The sequence below is a fragment of the Phoxinus phoxinus genome (genome assembly GCF_949152265.1).
Source record: "Phoxinus phoxinus genome assembly, chromosome: 7".
In the NCBI taxonomy this organism is placed as follows: domain Eukaryota; kingdom Metazoa; phylum Chordata; class Actinopteri; order Cypriniformes; family Leuciscidae; genus Phoxinus; species Phoxinus phoxinus.
The window spans coordinates 33,080,558-33,095,143 of record NC_136882.1 but is presented as its reverse complement, the minus strand read 5'-3'; the positions used below and the strand labels follow the sequence as shown (position 1 = coordinate 33,095,143).

At 39.6% G+C, this 14,586-nt stretch overlaps 1 protein-coding gene across 7 annotated transcripts in view; it reads left to right on the top strand.

The window, feature by feature from the left end:
• The window catches only part of ttn.1 (titin, tandem duplicate 1), a 138,150-nt gene that overhangs the window by 73,549 nt on the left and 50,015 nt on the right, over positions 1–14,586 (top strand). For all 7 annotated transcript variants that reach the window (XM_079617489.1, XM_079617488.1, XM_079617487.1 and 4 more), the window contains 23 exons: positions 37–336; positions 416–733; positions 822–1,118; positions 1,199–1,498; positions 1,609–1,923; positions 2,005–2,153; positions 2,243–2,393; positions 3,739–4,020; positions 4,117–4,419; positions 4,549–4,851; positions 4,982–5,263; positions 5,387–5,686; positions 5,773–6,075; positions 6,163–6,471; positions 6,657–6,938; positions 8,699–8,998; positions 9,084–9,377; positions 9,477–12,446; positions 12,537–12,857; positions 12,955–13,239; positions 13,416–13,715; positions 13,797–14,219; positions 14,308–14,583. In XM_079617489.1, coding sequence (XP_079473615.1) covers positions 37–336; positions 416–733; positions 822–1,118; positions 1,199–1,498; positions 1,609–1,923; positions 2,005–2,153; positions 2,243–2,393; positions 3,739–4,020; positions 4,117–4,419; positions 4,549–4,851; positions 4,982–5,263; positions 5,387–5,686; positions 5,773–6,075; positions 6,163–6,471; positions 6,657–6,938; positions 8,699–8,998; positions 9,084–9,377; positions 9,477–12,446; positions 12,537–12,857; positions 12,955–13,239; positions 13,416–13,715; positions 13,797–14,219; positions 14,308–14,583 — 9,363 coding nt within the window. The remainder of the gene's footprint in view (positions 1–36; positions 337–415; positions 734–821; positions 1,119–1,198; positions 1,499–1,608; positions 1,924–2,004; positions 2,154–2,242; positions 2,394–3,738; positions 4,021–4,116; positions 4,420–4,548; positions 4,852–4,981; positions 5,264–5,386; positions 5,687–5,772; positions 6,076–6,162; positions 6,472–6,656; positions 6,939–8,698; positions 8,999–9,083; positions 9,378–9,476; positions 12,447–12,536; positions 12,858–12,954; positions 13,240–13,415; positions 13,716–13,796; positions 14,220–14,307; positions 14,584–14,586) is intronic.

The window sequence follows — 14,586 nt, the reverse complement described above, 5'->3', positions numbered from 1 at the left end:
ATGTATTATATCACATAACTTGTCTCTTTTGTCTAGATTTGCCTGGAGCTCCAAAAGACATCAAAGTCAGTGACATCACACGTGGAACATGTCGACTAACCTGGATGCCTCCAGATTCTGATGGTGGTGACAGGATCAAAAGCTACTTCATTGAGAAAAAGACTGTTGAAGGAAAGGCTTGGACAAAGGTTAACCCAGCTTGTGCAACGCAGTCCTTTGTTGTGCCAGACCTCATTGAAGGACAAGAATACTTGTTCCGTATAAGAGCTGAGAATCGCTTTGGTTTGGGGCCTCATACCACAACCATTCAGCAGACTAAAGCCAGGGATCCTATTCGTAAGTGTATTTTGTATACAAGTCTGTCAATACTTTAATACAGTTTATTCTGACTATTCAAAACACTATATTATTGCAGATCCTCCGGATCCTCCCACAAGAGTAAAAATCGTTGATGTGTCAAAGGGCATTGTGACTCTGACTTGGAAGCCACCAAAAAATGATGGTGGTGCACCTGTGACTCATTACAATATTGAGCGTCTGTGGTGGGATAGCAGTGGAAACCAGCAAGAGTCCTGGAGACAGTGCAACCGGCGTGATATTGATACCACCACTTTCAAAGTGGAGGATCTCCACCTGGGTGCTGAATATGAATTCCGTGTTAAGGCTGTGAATGAGGTTGGTGCGAGTAGACCATCCTCTACAGCAGGACCTATCATTGTTATGGACCAGAACAGTATGTACAGAGCAACACACACAAAGTAATTCAGTAAATTTAAGAGTTGCCTGATGAACCAATTCACCATTCTTCATTTTACTTTTAGGGGCACCTTCCATTGAGCTTCCAGAATTCATGGAGGTTGAACAGGGTGCAGATATTCATATTGTTGCCAAGATTAAGGGATGTCCATTCCCAACACTCACATGGCAGAAGGCTCCACCTCACAAGGGTGAAAACAAGGTTGACATTGAGTATGATGAGCACATCAACAAGCTTGTGTCTGATGATAGCTGCACACTGCTGATCCAGCAGGGCAAACGCTTAGATACAAGCCTCTACACTCTTACAGCTAGCAACAGCCTTGGTACTGTTTCCAAGGAAATGAGGCTTAACGTTCTAGGTAAATTGCAACAACCATTTTTTTATATGAAGACATATGTGTTGTTTTTATAACTAACAGTATTCTCTTATTTTAAACAGGACGTCCTGGGGCTCCATCTGCACCCATTAAATTTGAGGAAATTCATGCTGAACATATAACACTGTCATGGCTGCCTCCTAAGGATGATGGTGGCTCCAAAATTACGAACTACACTATTGAGAGACGTGTTGCCAACAGGAAGACTTGGATACCTGTCACTAGTGAACCCAAAGAGAGAATATACACAGTTGAGAATCTAATGCCAGGCCATGAGTACATTTTCCGCATTAGGGCTCAAAACAAATATGGTGTTGGTGATCCTCTTGATAGCGAACCTGAAGTAGCCAGAGATGTGTTCGGTAAGTATTCATTCACATGTTTAATGTTGATGTAATTTGAGACATGTTGTATGTTTAGATTACATTAATTTCACTTTATAACATTGACAACATTTTATGTGTTTTTTAAGTGCCACCTGGTCGATGCGAGAAGCCAACACTCTCTAGCGTCACAATAGACTCCATGACTGTGAACTGGGAAGAGCCAGACACAGATGGAGGTACTCCAATCACAGGTTATTGGCTTGAGCGTAAAGAAACTACATCTAAACGCTGGAGCAGAGTAACTCGTGATCCAGTCAGGCCCATGCCACTTGGTGTGTCTCACCAAGTCATGGGACTCATTGAGGGATCTCAGTATTTGTTCCGTGTGATTGCAATGAATGCAGCGGGATGTGGACCCCCAAGTGAGCCATCTGTTCCAACATTTGCCAGAGATCCAATAGGTAGGAAAACAAGTTTGAGATTCAATGGTATAATTTTTCATGAATAGAGAATCACACTATGACAAATCTGTTTTCTTGTAGCTCCTCCATCTCCACCAACCCCAAAAGTCACAGATTGGACTAAGACTACAGCAGACTTGGAATGGATTCCACCCCTGAAGGATGGAGGTTCAAAGATAATGGGCTACTATGTTGAATACAAAGAGGAGGGCACAGAAGCATGGGTTAAGGTTTGTTTAAGACCAGAGTTTTTACATTTCAGCAAAACATGTCCATATACGTTTTATAGATTACAAAAACGATCTTCCTTCTGTTCCAGGCCAAAGACAAGGAAGTTAGAGGTACTAAATTGGTGGTCACTGGACTGAAAGAGAATGCATTGTTTAAGTTCAGAGTTTTGGCATTCAATGCTGCTGGCTTGAGTGAACCAGGCGAAGTTGCTGATGCTATTGAAATGAAGGACCGGATAAGTAAGTCTCAGTGATTCAACATGTAATTTAACATGTAAAAACAAGTTTTTCTTTGTTTGTGTGCAAAAAGATCTCAAATCGAAATAAAAATTAATACACTCTAAAAAAACACTGGGTTAAAAAAAGCCTAATTGTGTTGTTTTTGTCCCATGGGCCAAGTAAATATAGTACAGAACACATGTTGGGCTCTGAGGACACATTTAACATCCAAAGTATCATCTTTATGAATAAAACATCCTAAAGGTATAGTTCACCCAAAAATGATGTCATTAATTACTCTCCCTCATGTCGTTTCAAACCCGTAAGCCCTTCGTTCATCTTTGGAATAAAAATGAAGATATTTTTGATGAAATCCGGTGGTTCACGGGGGGCTCCATTGACAGCTATTTAATTAACACTTTGAAGACCCAGAAAGGTAGGAACAACATTAAAATAGTCCATGTGACTACAGTGTTTCAACCATAATTTTATGAAGCGACGAGAATACTTTTTGTACCCCCAAAAAACGAAATAACGACTTTATTCAACAATTCCTTCTCTTCCGTATCAGTCTCCGACGCGCGTTCACCAGAGCACCACGACGCATTTGTGTGGAAAGCCGGGATCCTCTGTTATACAGCGACATACCAAACGAATGATCCAAACTCAAGATGTGGCATGACAATATCACAATCGATGCAGCACACACTCTCCTGTTCTGTAGGCATCGCATGGCACTGATGATCTGAGCGTGCGTCTTCCCCTGCTTGTAAACACAGCCCTGCGTTTCCAGGTCATATGTCAGAACGCCAGCTCCTGCATCATCACCACACACGCATGCGAGAGCACCACGGAAACAGATACGAAAGAGAAGAAATCGTTGAATAAAGTCGTTACTTTTTGGCACACAAAATGTATTCTCATCACCGTAGTCACATGGACTATTTTAACGATGTCTTTCCTACCTTTCATGTGCATTTAAAGTGCTAATTAAATAGCTGTCAATGGAGCCCACCCTGAGCCATCGGACTTCATCAATAAACCTAATTTGTGTTCCGAAGATGAACGAAGATCTTTTCATTTTTGGGGGTTTGGAACGGTTTGGAACAACATAATGACAGAAACTTCATTTTTGGGTGAACTAACCCTTTAATGAATAAAATAATCTATTTTATGCAGGCATCAGTAACGATTTTATAGATACAATAAAATGTACACAAACCTGTATTTTACTGAAGAAATGCACCAATTCAATGGCACTGAGAACTGCTCTCTCCTGAAGAGGATGTAAAAAGCCTGTGATAAATAACTCCACCACAATATGATGTGTGTTATATGAAATTAATGACAATTTTTTTCATTCCAGTTTTGCCAGTCCTTGAGCTAGACATTTCAGTAAAGGAAAAGATGGTTATTCATGCTGGAGGTGTTATTCGTATCCTGGCTTATGTGTCAGGACAACCTCCACCTGTGATAACATGGAGCAAAGATGGGAACCCAGTCCCACCAGAAGCTGTTATTGAAACCACTTCAATCAGCTGCTCAATGGTAATCAAAGACTGCACAAGGGCACAACGAGGTGTTTATACAATAACAGCCAATAATGATGGAGGAGAGGTGAAGAGGTCTGTTATTGTTGATGTACTTGGTAAGTGAGAATTATCAGACACAAATAGTCTATACATTATTATGAAATAGCTACATTAGAGAATTTACATTTTCTTATCTTATTTTGCTTCTTCAGATGTCCCTGGTCCGGTGGGGGCACCATTTACAGCAGAAAGTCTTACAAGTGAATCATGCAAGCTGAACTGGTTTTTTCCTGATGATGATGGTGGATCTGCCATCTCCAACTACATAATTGAGAAGCGTGAAGCTGAGCGCAAGGCTTGGACATCTTGCTCTTACACAGCTGGCAGACAAAATGCTGTAGTAAACAATCTGGTGCTAAAAAAGGCATATTTCTTCAGAGTTGCAGCTGAAAATGTAATTGGAGTAGGACCTTTCAGCCAAACATCATGCGAAATTGTGATTCAAGATCGCATCAGTAAGTATTTTTTTTATTTTATTTTTTTCTGGATTTTAAATAGCTTTAAACTATTTACCAAGTAATGCAGCTGTAAAATACTATTCAGCATGGATGGTAGCTAATCATCATTTGGCCTCTTTTTACTAGATGTTCCAGACCGTCCAGAAGACCTTGAGGTTACTACCATCACTAAAGACTATATCAGTATGACTTGGAAGCCACCTAAGTACGATGGAGGATCTGAGGTGATATCTTACATTCTTGAGGCCCGCATGATTGGCAAAGACAAGTTTGTCAGACTGACCAAAGAGAAACTGATGGATAGGAGATATACTTATGATGGTCTCCGAGAAGGCGACACCTATGAATTCCGTGTCAGTGCAGTGAATGAAGTTGGTCCTGGCAAACCATCCTTCTCCACTAAGCCAATTACATGTAAAGACGAACTTGGTGAGTGAAGTGTTTTTGTTTTTCAAGTGTTTTTCGTTATGTACACTACTATTATTATTATAAATCTCTAATTCTATTTATTAAATATGAATGACGTCAATGATATGATTATTATAATTTTTTATTTTAGAACCTCCTACAATTGAGCTTGACTTCCGTGATAAGGTTGTTGTGCGTGTTGGTGAAAGCTTTGCACTCCATGGGCGTTACACTGGAAAACCAGCCCCATCTGTCACCTGGTCAAGGGATGACAATGAACTGAAAGCAGACAACCATATCAAGTTCAATAATACTCTTACCACAATGTGTCTGAGTATTATGAAAGCTCAGCGTGGGCACAGTGGCAGATACTGTGTGACTGTTGAAAACTCTACTGGTGCTCGTAAAGGCATTTGCAATATCACAGTTGCAGGTAAGTCTCATGAAACGATATATAAAATGTTTACTTCACTTAATAATATGATGAGTAAAAATATATTTTTTGGGCTTATAACTAACAAGCAATCTATCTATGAATATTCTGTGCATTTTTTAGATCGACCATTGCCTCCAGAGGGCCCAGTTGTTTTTGAGGAAGTTCACAAAGATCACATGGTTATTTCTTGGAAGCCCCCTCTTGATGATGGTGGATGTGAAATTTCTAACTACATCATTGAAAAGAGAGATGTAAACAGAGACATGTGGACAACTGTAACATCTGCCTCCACAAAAACCCACTGCAAAGTACCTAAGCTTGTAGAGGGTCGTGAATACATCATGAGAATTAGTGCTGAGAACATGTATGGCATAAGTAACCCACTGGAGTCAAAAGAGATGAAAGCTAAAGATCTATTTAGTATGTAAAAACACTCACAAAACAATCAATTGAACATTAAAGCTGTAAAATGAGTTTTGTTCCTAATATCTTGCACATAATTACAGGGGTACCTGAGGCACCTGAGCAACCCACTGTAAAAGACGTCTTTCATGATTCAGCACTGGTGATTTGGAACCGTCCTCGTGATGGTGGAAAGCCCATCACAAACTATATATTGGAGAGGAAGGAGCCTTCAGCTAAGAGATGGTCTCGTGCAACCAGAGATCCAATTTACCCTGCTACACAGTATAGGGTACTAGACCTTGTTGAAGGTTGTGAATATGAATTCCGTGTAACGGCAGAGAATGAAATTGGCACTGGAGATCCTAGCCTTCCAAGTAAACCTATTCTTGCTAAGGATCCCATTGGTAAGTCCTAGTGTTTTGATGGTTTCCTTCTCTTAATGCTTATCTTTTGATCATTCTTTATTCACTTATTCAACTTACTCTTAACAGTTCTGCCAACCCCACCTGTTTTACCTGAAGCTGTTGACAAGACTAAAGATTCTGTGAGTCTATCATGGCGTGTTCCTCGTCATGATGGTAAAGGCAAAATCTTTGGTTACTTGATTGAGTATCAGAAGCCTGGTTCAGTGGAATGGATCCAGGCAAATGAAACTCCCGAATCATGCCCAGACACCAAGTTTGTTGTGACAAAACTACCAGAAGGTGAAGAGTTCCAATTCAGAATTATGGCTGTCAATGCAGCTGGAAAATCTGAACCTGCATATGTCAAGGAACCAGTGAAAGTTCATGACAGACTTGGTAATTTATTTATTTTTGTTTACATATTCAGAAAATGCATAAGAGTAGTATTGAAAAGTAGGTATTGTTTTATAATACTACTCTCCTCGTGTAACTTGAAGTATGTTTTTCACATATTGGAAAGTAAATCACTTAAAAATGTATTAATTCATATTTCTATCTTTCTCATCTCAATTCTCATGCAGAGGAGCCAGAGTTACTGTTACATGGCAATATGGCTCGTGATCACCTTGCCATGGTTGGGACAGACATCACACTCAGTGCCGCAATTAAGGGCATGCCAATACCCACAGTCTCTTGGAAAAAGAATGATGGTGAAGTTCCTGCTCATTGCCTTATAGAGGTCACAGCAAGTGGAAGCAAACTTCACATTAAGAAGTGTACCCGTGCTGACAGTGGCAATTATACTATCACTATTCAGAATGCAGCTGGATCGAAATCTGCTACCTGCACTGTTCTTTCTCTTGGTATGAATGTTTTAAGAACAACTCTTAAAGATAGATAGATAGATAGATAGATAGATAGATAGATAGATAGATAGATAGATAGATAGATAGATAGATAGATAGATAGATAGATAGATAGATAGATAGATAGATAGATAGATAGATAGATAGATAGGCCAAAAAGTTGCAAAGAAAGGGAAAAAAAAGACAGGACAAAAAATGTCATACTACACAACAAATCTCTATACATAGACTATACATATACAAACAAAACATTATGTTTAACTTAAGTAAATACAAACATATAATTTAAAAGGGTACCTAGTTTAAAAACAATTACACCGTTCAGTCAAAGTTGACTTTAAAAGGTTTTTAAAAATATTAATAGATGGAAGTGATTCTAAATTTAAGATGTTTTGGAGTTCATTCCAGATATTTGGTGCATATGAAGAAAAATCTTTTTTACCAAATTCTGTTTTTGTTGATGGAATAATTAATTTTTAAAAAATTTGACGACCTTGTTCTGTAAACACTGTTTTGGTAAGTAAGTACATTTGAAATGTAAATGGGTAATTTACCCATTAGTGCTTTGGCAATAAAAATCAATAGATGGAATTTTCTTCTGAGAGAAAGGGAGGGCCATTTTACAGTTTCATACAGAGTGCAGTGGTGAGTTCTAGCTGTTGCATCAGTAATGAAACGTAAGGCAGAATGATATAATACATCTAATTTTTTAAATAAAAATGAGGTAGAGTGCATATAAATTCAATCACCGTAATCCAAAACTGTTAAGAATGAACTCTGCACCAACCTTTTCCTTGCTGAATAAGGAAGACACCTCTTTAATCTAAAATAAAAACCTAACTTAGGTCTGAGTTTTTTTTAAGGCTCTCAATATGGACCCCAAAAGACAATTTATCATCAATCCAAATACCTAAGGTATTTGTAAGAAGTCATTCTCTCTATTGGAGTACCACTTTGTGTTAAAATAGTGAAATAGAGATTTTTGTACCTGACTAAAGCCAGACTGTAAATTATAAATAGCTTCCTTCAATGATGAAGCAGAGGTGTACAAAATAGTGTCATCTGCGTAAAAATTTGCCTTTGTTAGATTCAGATCTACACCTAAATTATTCATATAAATAGAAAATAAAATAGGACCCAAAACTGATCCTTGGGGGACACCCATTTTTACTTCTAGCAATAATGAGGTACCGTTATCTAATGTCACACACTGAGTTCTACCACTCAGGTAATCAGAAAACCAGTTTAACACAGTGCTACTAAAACCTATGTTTTGCAATATTTGCAGAAGAAGATTATGGTCAACAGTGTCAAATGCTTTAGATAAGTCAATGAATATAGCAGCACAAGACTTTTTGCCATCTAAAGCATTAACAATATCATTTGTAACAGAGGTTACATCCGTAATTGTACTGTGTCCTTTCTTGAATTCAGACTGAGTGGAATTAGATAGATTCTTTATTAACATTGTAACAGGATTACAATTCAGTGCACACAGTATGTATAATTAAATAGATACCTATACACTGTAAAAATGTGGCTGTGATTAGTTAAAACGACTTAAAAAGTTGAGATAACTTAATTATATAACTTAACTAAACCAAACTAAAGTTAACTAAACTTAATATTTTAAGTCAAGCATGAACACATACTTTTTAAAGTTGAAACAATGTTGGATTTTAAGTTGTGACAAATAATCGTAGCAATTTTTTTACAGTGTAGTAGCGCCACAATAACTCCTTTTATTTTTGATTTAGATAAACCTGGACCTCCAAGGAATCTTACCATCTCTGAAATCACAAGTGAGTCAGCTTACGTGACATGGCAAAAGCCAGAAGATGATGGTGGTGCTGTGATCTCCCACTATATTGTGCAAAAGAAAGATGTTGCAGCTGAGAACTGGGTCTCAGTGTGTGCTGCATCCAAAAAGCTGAGCCTCATGGCTCAATATCTGATGGAGGGAATTCAGTATCTCTTCAGAGTTGCAGCTGAGAATCAGTTTGGCAGGAGTGCATTTGTTGAAACCACCAAGCCCATTAAGGCTGTTGATCCTCTTTGTAAGTATTACATTTAATATTATTTTTTAAATGCTTGACTTTTTATACCAGTTTGTTAAATTAATTGGTATATTTTTACTTATAGATCCCCCTGGTCCACCCAAGAATCTGCATCATGAGGATGCAGACAAAACTGAAGTATGGCTTCAGTGGGAGTGGCCTGAACGTACAGGTGGAAGTGAGATCACTGGATTCATTGTTGAGCATCAAGAAGAAGGTTCCACAGACTGGGTGACTTTCAAGACTGTCAGCAATCCTCAATGCCATGTCACTGGACTTGTGGAGGGCAAAACCTATAGATTCCGTGTAAAATCACAAAACGCAATTGGCATTAGTCGACCAGACACCACTGTGCCAATAACTTGCCAGGAAAAAACCTGTAAGATATATAAAATATTTTATTATATAATTGTATTTTTTACCAGAATTACAATTACAACATAATATTACATTTTATTATACTAATATTCTTTTTCAGTGGCTCCAACTATTGAAGTTGATGTGAAGCTTATTGAGGGTCTTGTTGTCAAGGCTGGAAGTACAATTGTCCTCCCAGCAGTCATGCATGGAATCCCGACTCCAACAGCCAAGTGGCAAAGTGAAGGAAATGAGCTTAAAACTGAGGGCACATTTAAGATTGTTACTGAAGGAAATTCAACTGTCTTGACTATTAGTGAATGTGTCAGAAATGACAGTGGAGAGTTTATACTTACTGTGGCAAATCCTGCTGGAAGCAAATCTGTTGCTCTACATCTCACAGTCCTTGATGTTCCATCTGCTCCAGTTGGTCCTGTAAATATCCTTGAGGTTACACCTGATCATATGATAATCCAGTGGCGTCCACCAAAAGATGATGGGGGTACACCTTTGATGAACTATGTTGTAGAGAAGAAGGATATCAAGAAGCCTTGGGAGCCATGGTCAGTTGTGAGTTCTGGAAGTATCAGCACAAAGGCCAAAGTCCCACGTTTGGAGAAGGGACGGGAATATATTGTGCGTGTACGTGCCGAGAATAAAATTGGCATTGGAGCTGCCCTTGAAAGTCCTCCTACTATTGCCAAGCATATGTTTGATCCACCAGGCCCTCCTGGCCAACCAACATGTTCTGATATAACAGAAAATGCTGTAACAGTGTCATGGACTGAACCAGAAACAGATGGTGGAAGCCCTGTGAGTGGCTACATTGTTGAGCGCAGGGAGATGACAGGCAAATGGATACGTGTCAATAAAACACCAGTCTTGGATGTTAGATACAGGGTGTGCGGTCTGTTTGAAGGCAATAGCTATGAATTTAGAATCTTTGCTGAAAATGTTGCTGGTGTAAGTGACCCTTCATTTCCATCAGACCCCGTGAAAGCTAAACGTCCAATTAGTCCTCCAGGGCCTCCAAGTAACATTAAGCTGAAGGACTGGAGCAAGTCATATGCAGATGTGGTATGGACCAAACCTTCCAGAGATGGTGGCAGCCCCATCTTAGGCTATGTTGTTGAATGCCAGAAATCAGGTTCTGCACAGTGGGACAGAATAAATAAGGATCTAATTAAGTTTTGTGCATTTAGAGTACCTGGACTTAGTGAAGGCACAGAGTACAGATTCCGTATTAAAGCCTCAAACAAAGTTGGAGATGGTGAGCCAAGAGAACTCACAGAAACTGTGCTTGCCAAGGACATACTTGTTCCCCCCGACGTAACTGTTGATGTTGCTTGCCGTGACCTCCTAACAGTTAGAGCAGGGCAAATCATCAACCTTGTGACCCGTGTAAAGGGCAGACCTGATCCAGAAATAACTTGGACTAAAGATGCACGAGCTTTAGGCAGAGATAAACGCACTGACATGAACAATAACTTCCCTCTTGTTGAGCTGGTAATTCAGGAAGCTGTTAGAGCTGATTATGGAAAATATGCAATTCAAGCAAAGAACAGCAGTGGTCAAGCACATGCTACAATTATTGTTAATGTACTTGATATTCCTGGGGCCTGTCAGAATATGAAGGTTGCTTATGTGACTAAAGAGTCATGTATGGTGTCTTGGGAAAATCCAGAGGATAACGGTGGCACTGAAATTACTAATTATAAAATTGAGTGTCGACAACCAAGTCAAAGGGGATGGACAGTTGTTTCATCTGACTGCACCAAACGACTTGTCAAAGCTCCACTTGTTGAGAATTGTGAATATTTCTTCCGTGTAAGTGCACAGAATAAAATTGGTGTTGGTCCACCAACTGAAACAAAAGCACCAGTCCTTGCTGTTGACCCAATTGAGAAACCTGGTGAGCCAGAGAACTTCCAAATCACTGAAATTGGCAAGACATTTGTCTTCCTCAAATGGAAGAAACCAGAATATGATGGTGGTAGTCGTAACCTTGCTTACCATATTGAAAAGAAGCCTAAAGAAGCAGATGAATGGGAAAGATTACACAAAGGTGCAATAAAGGAAACCTATTTCATGGCTGATAGATGTATTGAGAACCAAATTTATCAATTTAGAGTTCAAACAAAGAATGAGGGAGGAGAGAGTAACTGGGTTACAACAGATGAAGTTCTTGTAAAGGAGGAACTTGTACAGCCAGAGCTCAAAGTCAAACTGATAGGAGTTCTTGTTGTTAAAGCTGGAGATGCAGTTTCAATTGAGGCAGAGATTATGGGTAAACCTCAGCCTGATATAAAATGGTCTAAAGAAGGTGTCACTGGAGATATCACCAAAAGCCCAAGAGTGCAAGTTGAAACTGGCACCAACTTCACTAAATTCCTGCTCACAAATTCAAGACGTGGAGATACTGGAAAATACATAATTACTGGAACAAATGCTGCTGGAACCTGTACTGCTGAGGCCAAGGTGAATGTTCTTGATAAACCAGGTCCTATTAGAGATCTAAAAGTGTCAGAGATTTCTGTGGACAGATGCAAGCTTACTTGGGAAGTACCAGAAGATGATGGTGGTTGTGAGATCTATAACTACATCATAGAAAAATGTGAGACAAAGAGAGGAGTATGGTCAATTCATTCAGCAGCTGTAATTACCAATTCAGCTAAAGTTACTCGCCTCATCGAAGGAAATGAATACATATTCCGAGTGAGAGCTGAAAACAAAATGGGTGCTGGCCCTGCTGTTGAAACTGAGTCTATTGTTGCAAGGACCCAGTTTAACAGACCAGATGCACCAGATGCTCCAGAAGTGACTAAAATTGCAAAAGAAGAAATGGTTGTTATGTGGTGCTCTCCTGATAATGATGGTGGAAAACCTATCACTGGTTATATTCTTGAGAAAAAAGAAGAGCATGCCATTCGGTGGGGCCCCGTTGTTAAGTCCCCAATTGCAGGGACACAGATGACTGTTACAGGTTTACTGCCTAATCATGAATACCAGTTCCGTGTTAAGGCTGAAAATGAAATTGGGGTTGGTGATGCAAGCAAGCCATCCAGATCATTTACTGCAAGAGATCCAGTTGGTATGTCCAATTACAAAATTTGATTAAATGTTTATTTGTTTTTGTCTTTGTCTTTACAGCCACATTTATTATTTGGTTTTCTATTTGCAGAGCCTCCTGGTCCTGTTAGTAACGTAAAGGTGGCTGACAGCTCAAAGACATCAGTCACTCTTGCATGGACAAAGCCTACATATGATGGAGGTGCTCCTCTTATTGGATATGTAGTTGAGCTCAGAGTCAAGGGCACAGGCAAGAAGGGGGATGAAGGCTGGAAAAGGTGCAATGTTGCTGCCCAGTTGATCGGAACAGAATTTGCAGTCTCAAGCCTGGATGAGAAGCTTGAATATGAATTCCGTGTTTCTGCCCAAAATCAGGTTGGCTTGAGTCAGCCAACAAATCTCGAGGGAGCTGTGACACCAAGAGAAGTCTTGGGTGAGTTTTCATGCACTTTTCAATAAACTTTTCAGCAACATTACCTTCTATGTCCTAATTTCTTGTGTTTTTATCCTCTTTTCCCCCCAATCTTCAGAGGCCCCCGAGATTGATTTGGATGCAGAACTGAAGAAAGGGTTGACAGTTAGGGCTGGATGTCCAATAAGATTAGTTGCAACAATTAGAGGAAGACCCGCTCCCAAGGTCTTATGGAGGAGAATGGGTATAGATAATGTTGTTCAGAAAGGCCATGTTGATCTCATTGACACTATGACATTCCTTGTCATATCTGAAAGTTCTCGTAATGATTCAGGCAAATATTCATTGACTGTATCCAGTCCAGCTGGAGAGAAGGCAATGTTTGTGAATGTCAAAGTACTTGGTAAGTTAAAAAACAAGCTCCCGTTTATTAAATGTTTCAGTCACGTGACTTTTTCTGATTATTTGTATATAAGGGGAATTGGAATTGGGAATATGAATCTATGAAAATAATTTTTAATTTTCATTCAAATATATAAATATATATATATATATATTGTTTTTGCATTTTCAAAACAGATACACCTGGACCTGTTGTTGGTCTTGAGGTTACTGACATCACAATGTCCTCTTGCAACCTCACATGGTCTCCACCTGAAAATGATGGTGGCAGTAACATCACTCATTACATGGTTGAAAAACGAGAAATTGATCGCAAGACTTGGGCAACAGTGAAAGCTAATGTTGAAAACACCACATTTAAAGTAAGCAATCTCGTCCCAGGAACAGAGTATTACTTCCGGGTCATAGCTGTAAACGAGTATGGTCCCGGAGTCCCAAGAGTTACACCAAAATCTTATCTGGCCTCTGATCCTATCAGTAAGTGCATTCTTAGCTAGAGAAATTTTAAAGGTTTTGTTGAAACAGTATTACTATAACAATTGTGTCTCCTTCCTCAAGGCAAGCCTGACCCACCACAAAAGGTTGATATTCTTGAGATTACTAAGAACAGTGCAACTGTGGGATGGGTGAAACCATTGCGGGATGGCGGAGCTAAAATTGATGGCTACATTATTGACTATCTTGAGCTTCCAATGCCTAAACCTCCCAAGAAACCAGTAGAGGGTGAAGCTGAGGCTGAGGCTGAGCCTGGCGTAGAGCCTGTGGCTCCTCCTCCACCTGAACCTGTGGTTGAGGACAAGGAGGAGGAGGAGGAGAAGGAGGAGGAATGGACACCATACACAGTCGTAAAAGATTTGAGCATCTCTGTTGCTGGACTAAAGGAAGGAAGAAAATATCGTTTCAGAGTTGCAGCAAGAAATACCATGGGTTCTAGTCTTCCCACAGAGACAAGAGAAGCTTATGAGATCAAGGAGCAGATGAGTAAGTTATCAAATTAATGTGTTACTTTGTCATTTGAATTAATAGACTTCAACTAAAAACCTGTTAAATCTTGTGGGTTTTTTTCCAGTGGAGCCCAAAATCATCATGCCTGAACTTGTCACTGCAAAGGCAGGAGCAAAACTGAGGGTTGAGGCTCTTGTATCCGGAAAGCCAGCACCAGTGTGCCAATGGAAACGGGGAGAAAATAATGTTGTCCCATCAAGCCGTCTTGCTGTGCACAAATCTCAGAACATGTGTGTGCTCATCATTAAGGATGTTTCGAGACAAGACAGTGCTGAATACAGCCTTGTTGCTGAGAACAGCACTGGAAAAGTTGACCAGACTTTGAAAATCATCATCAGAGGTT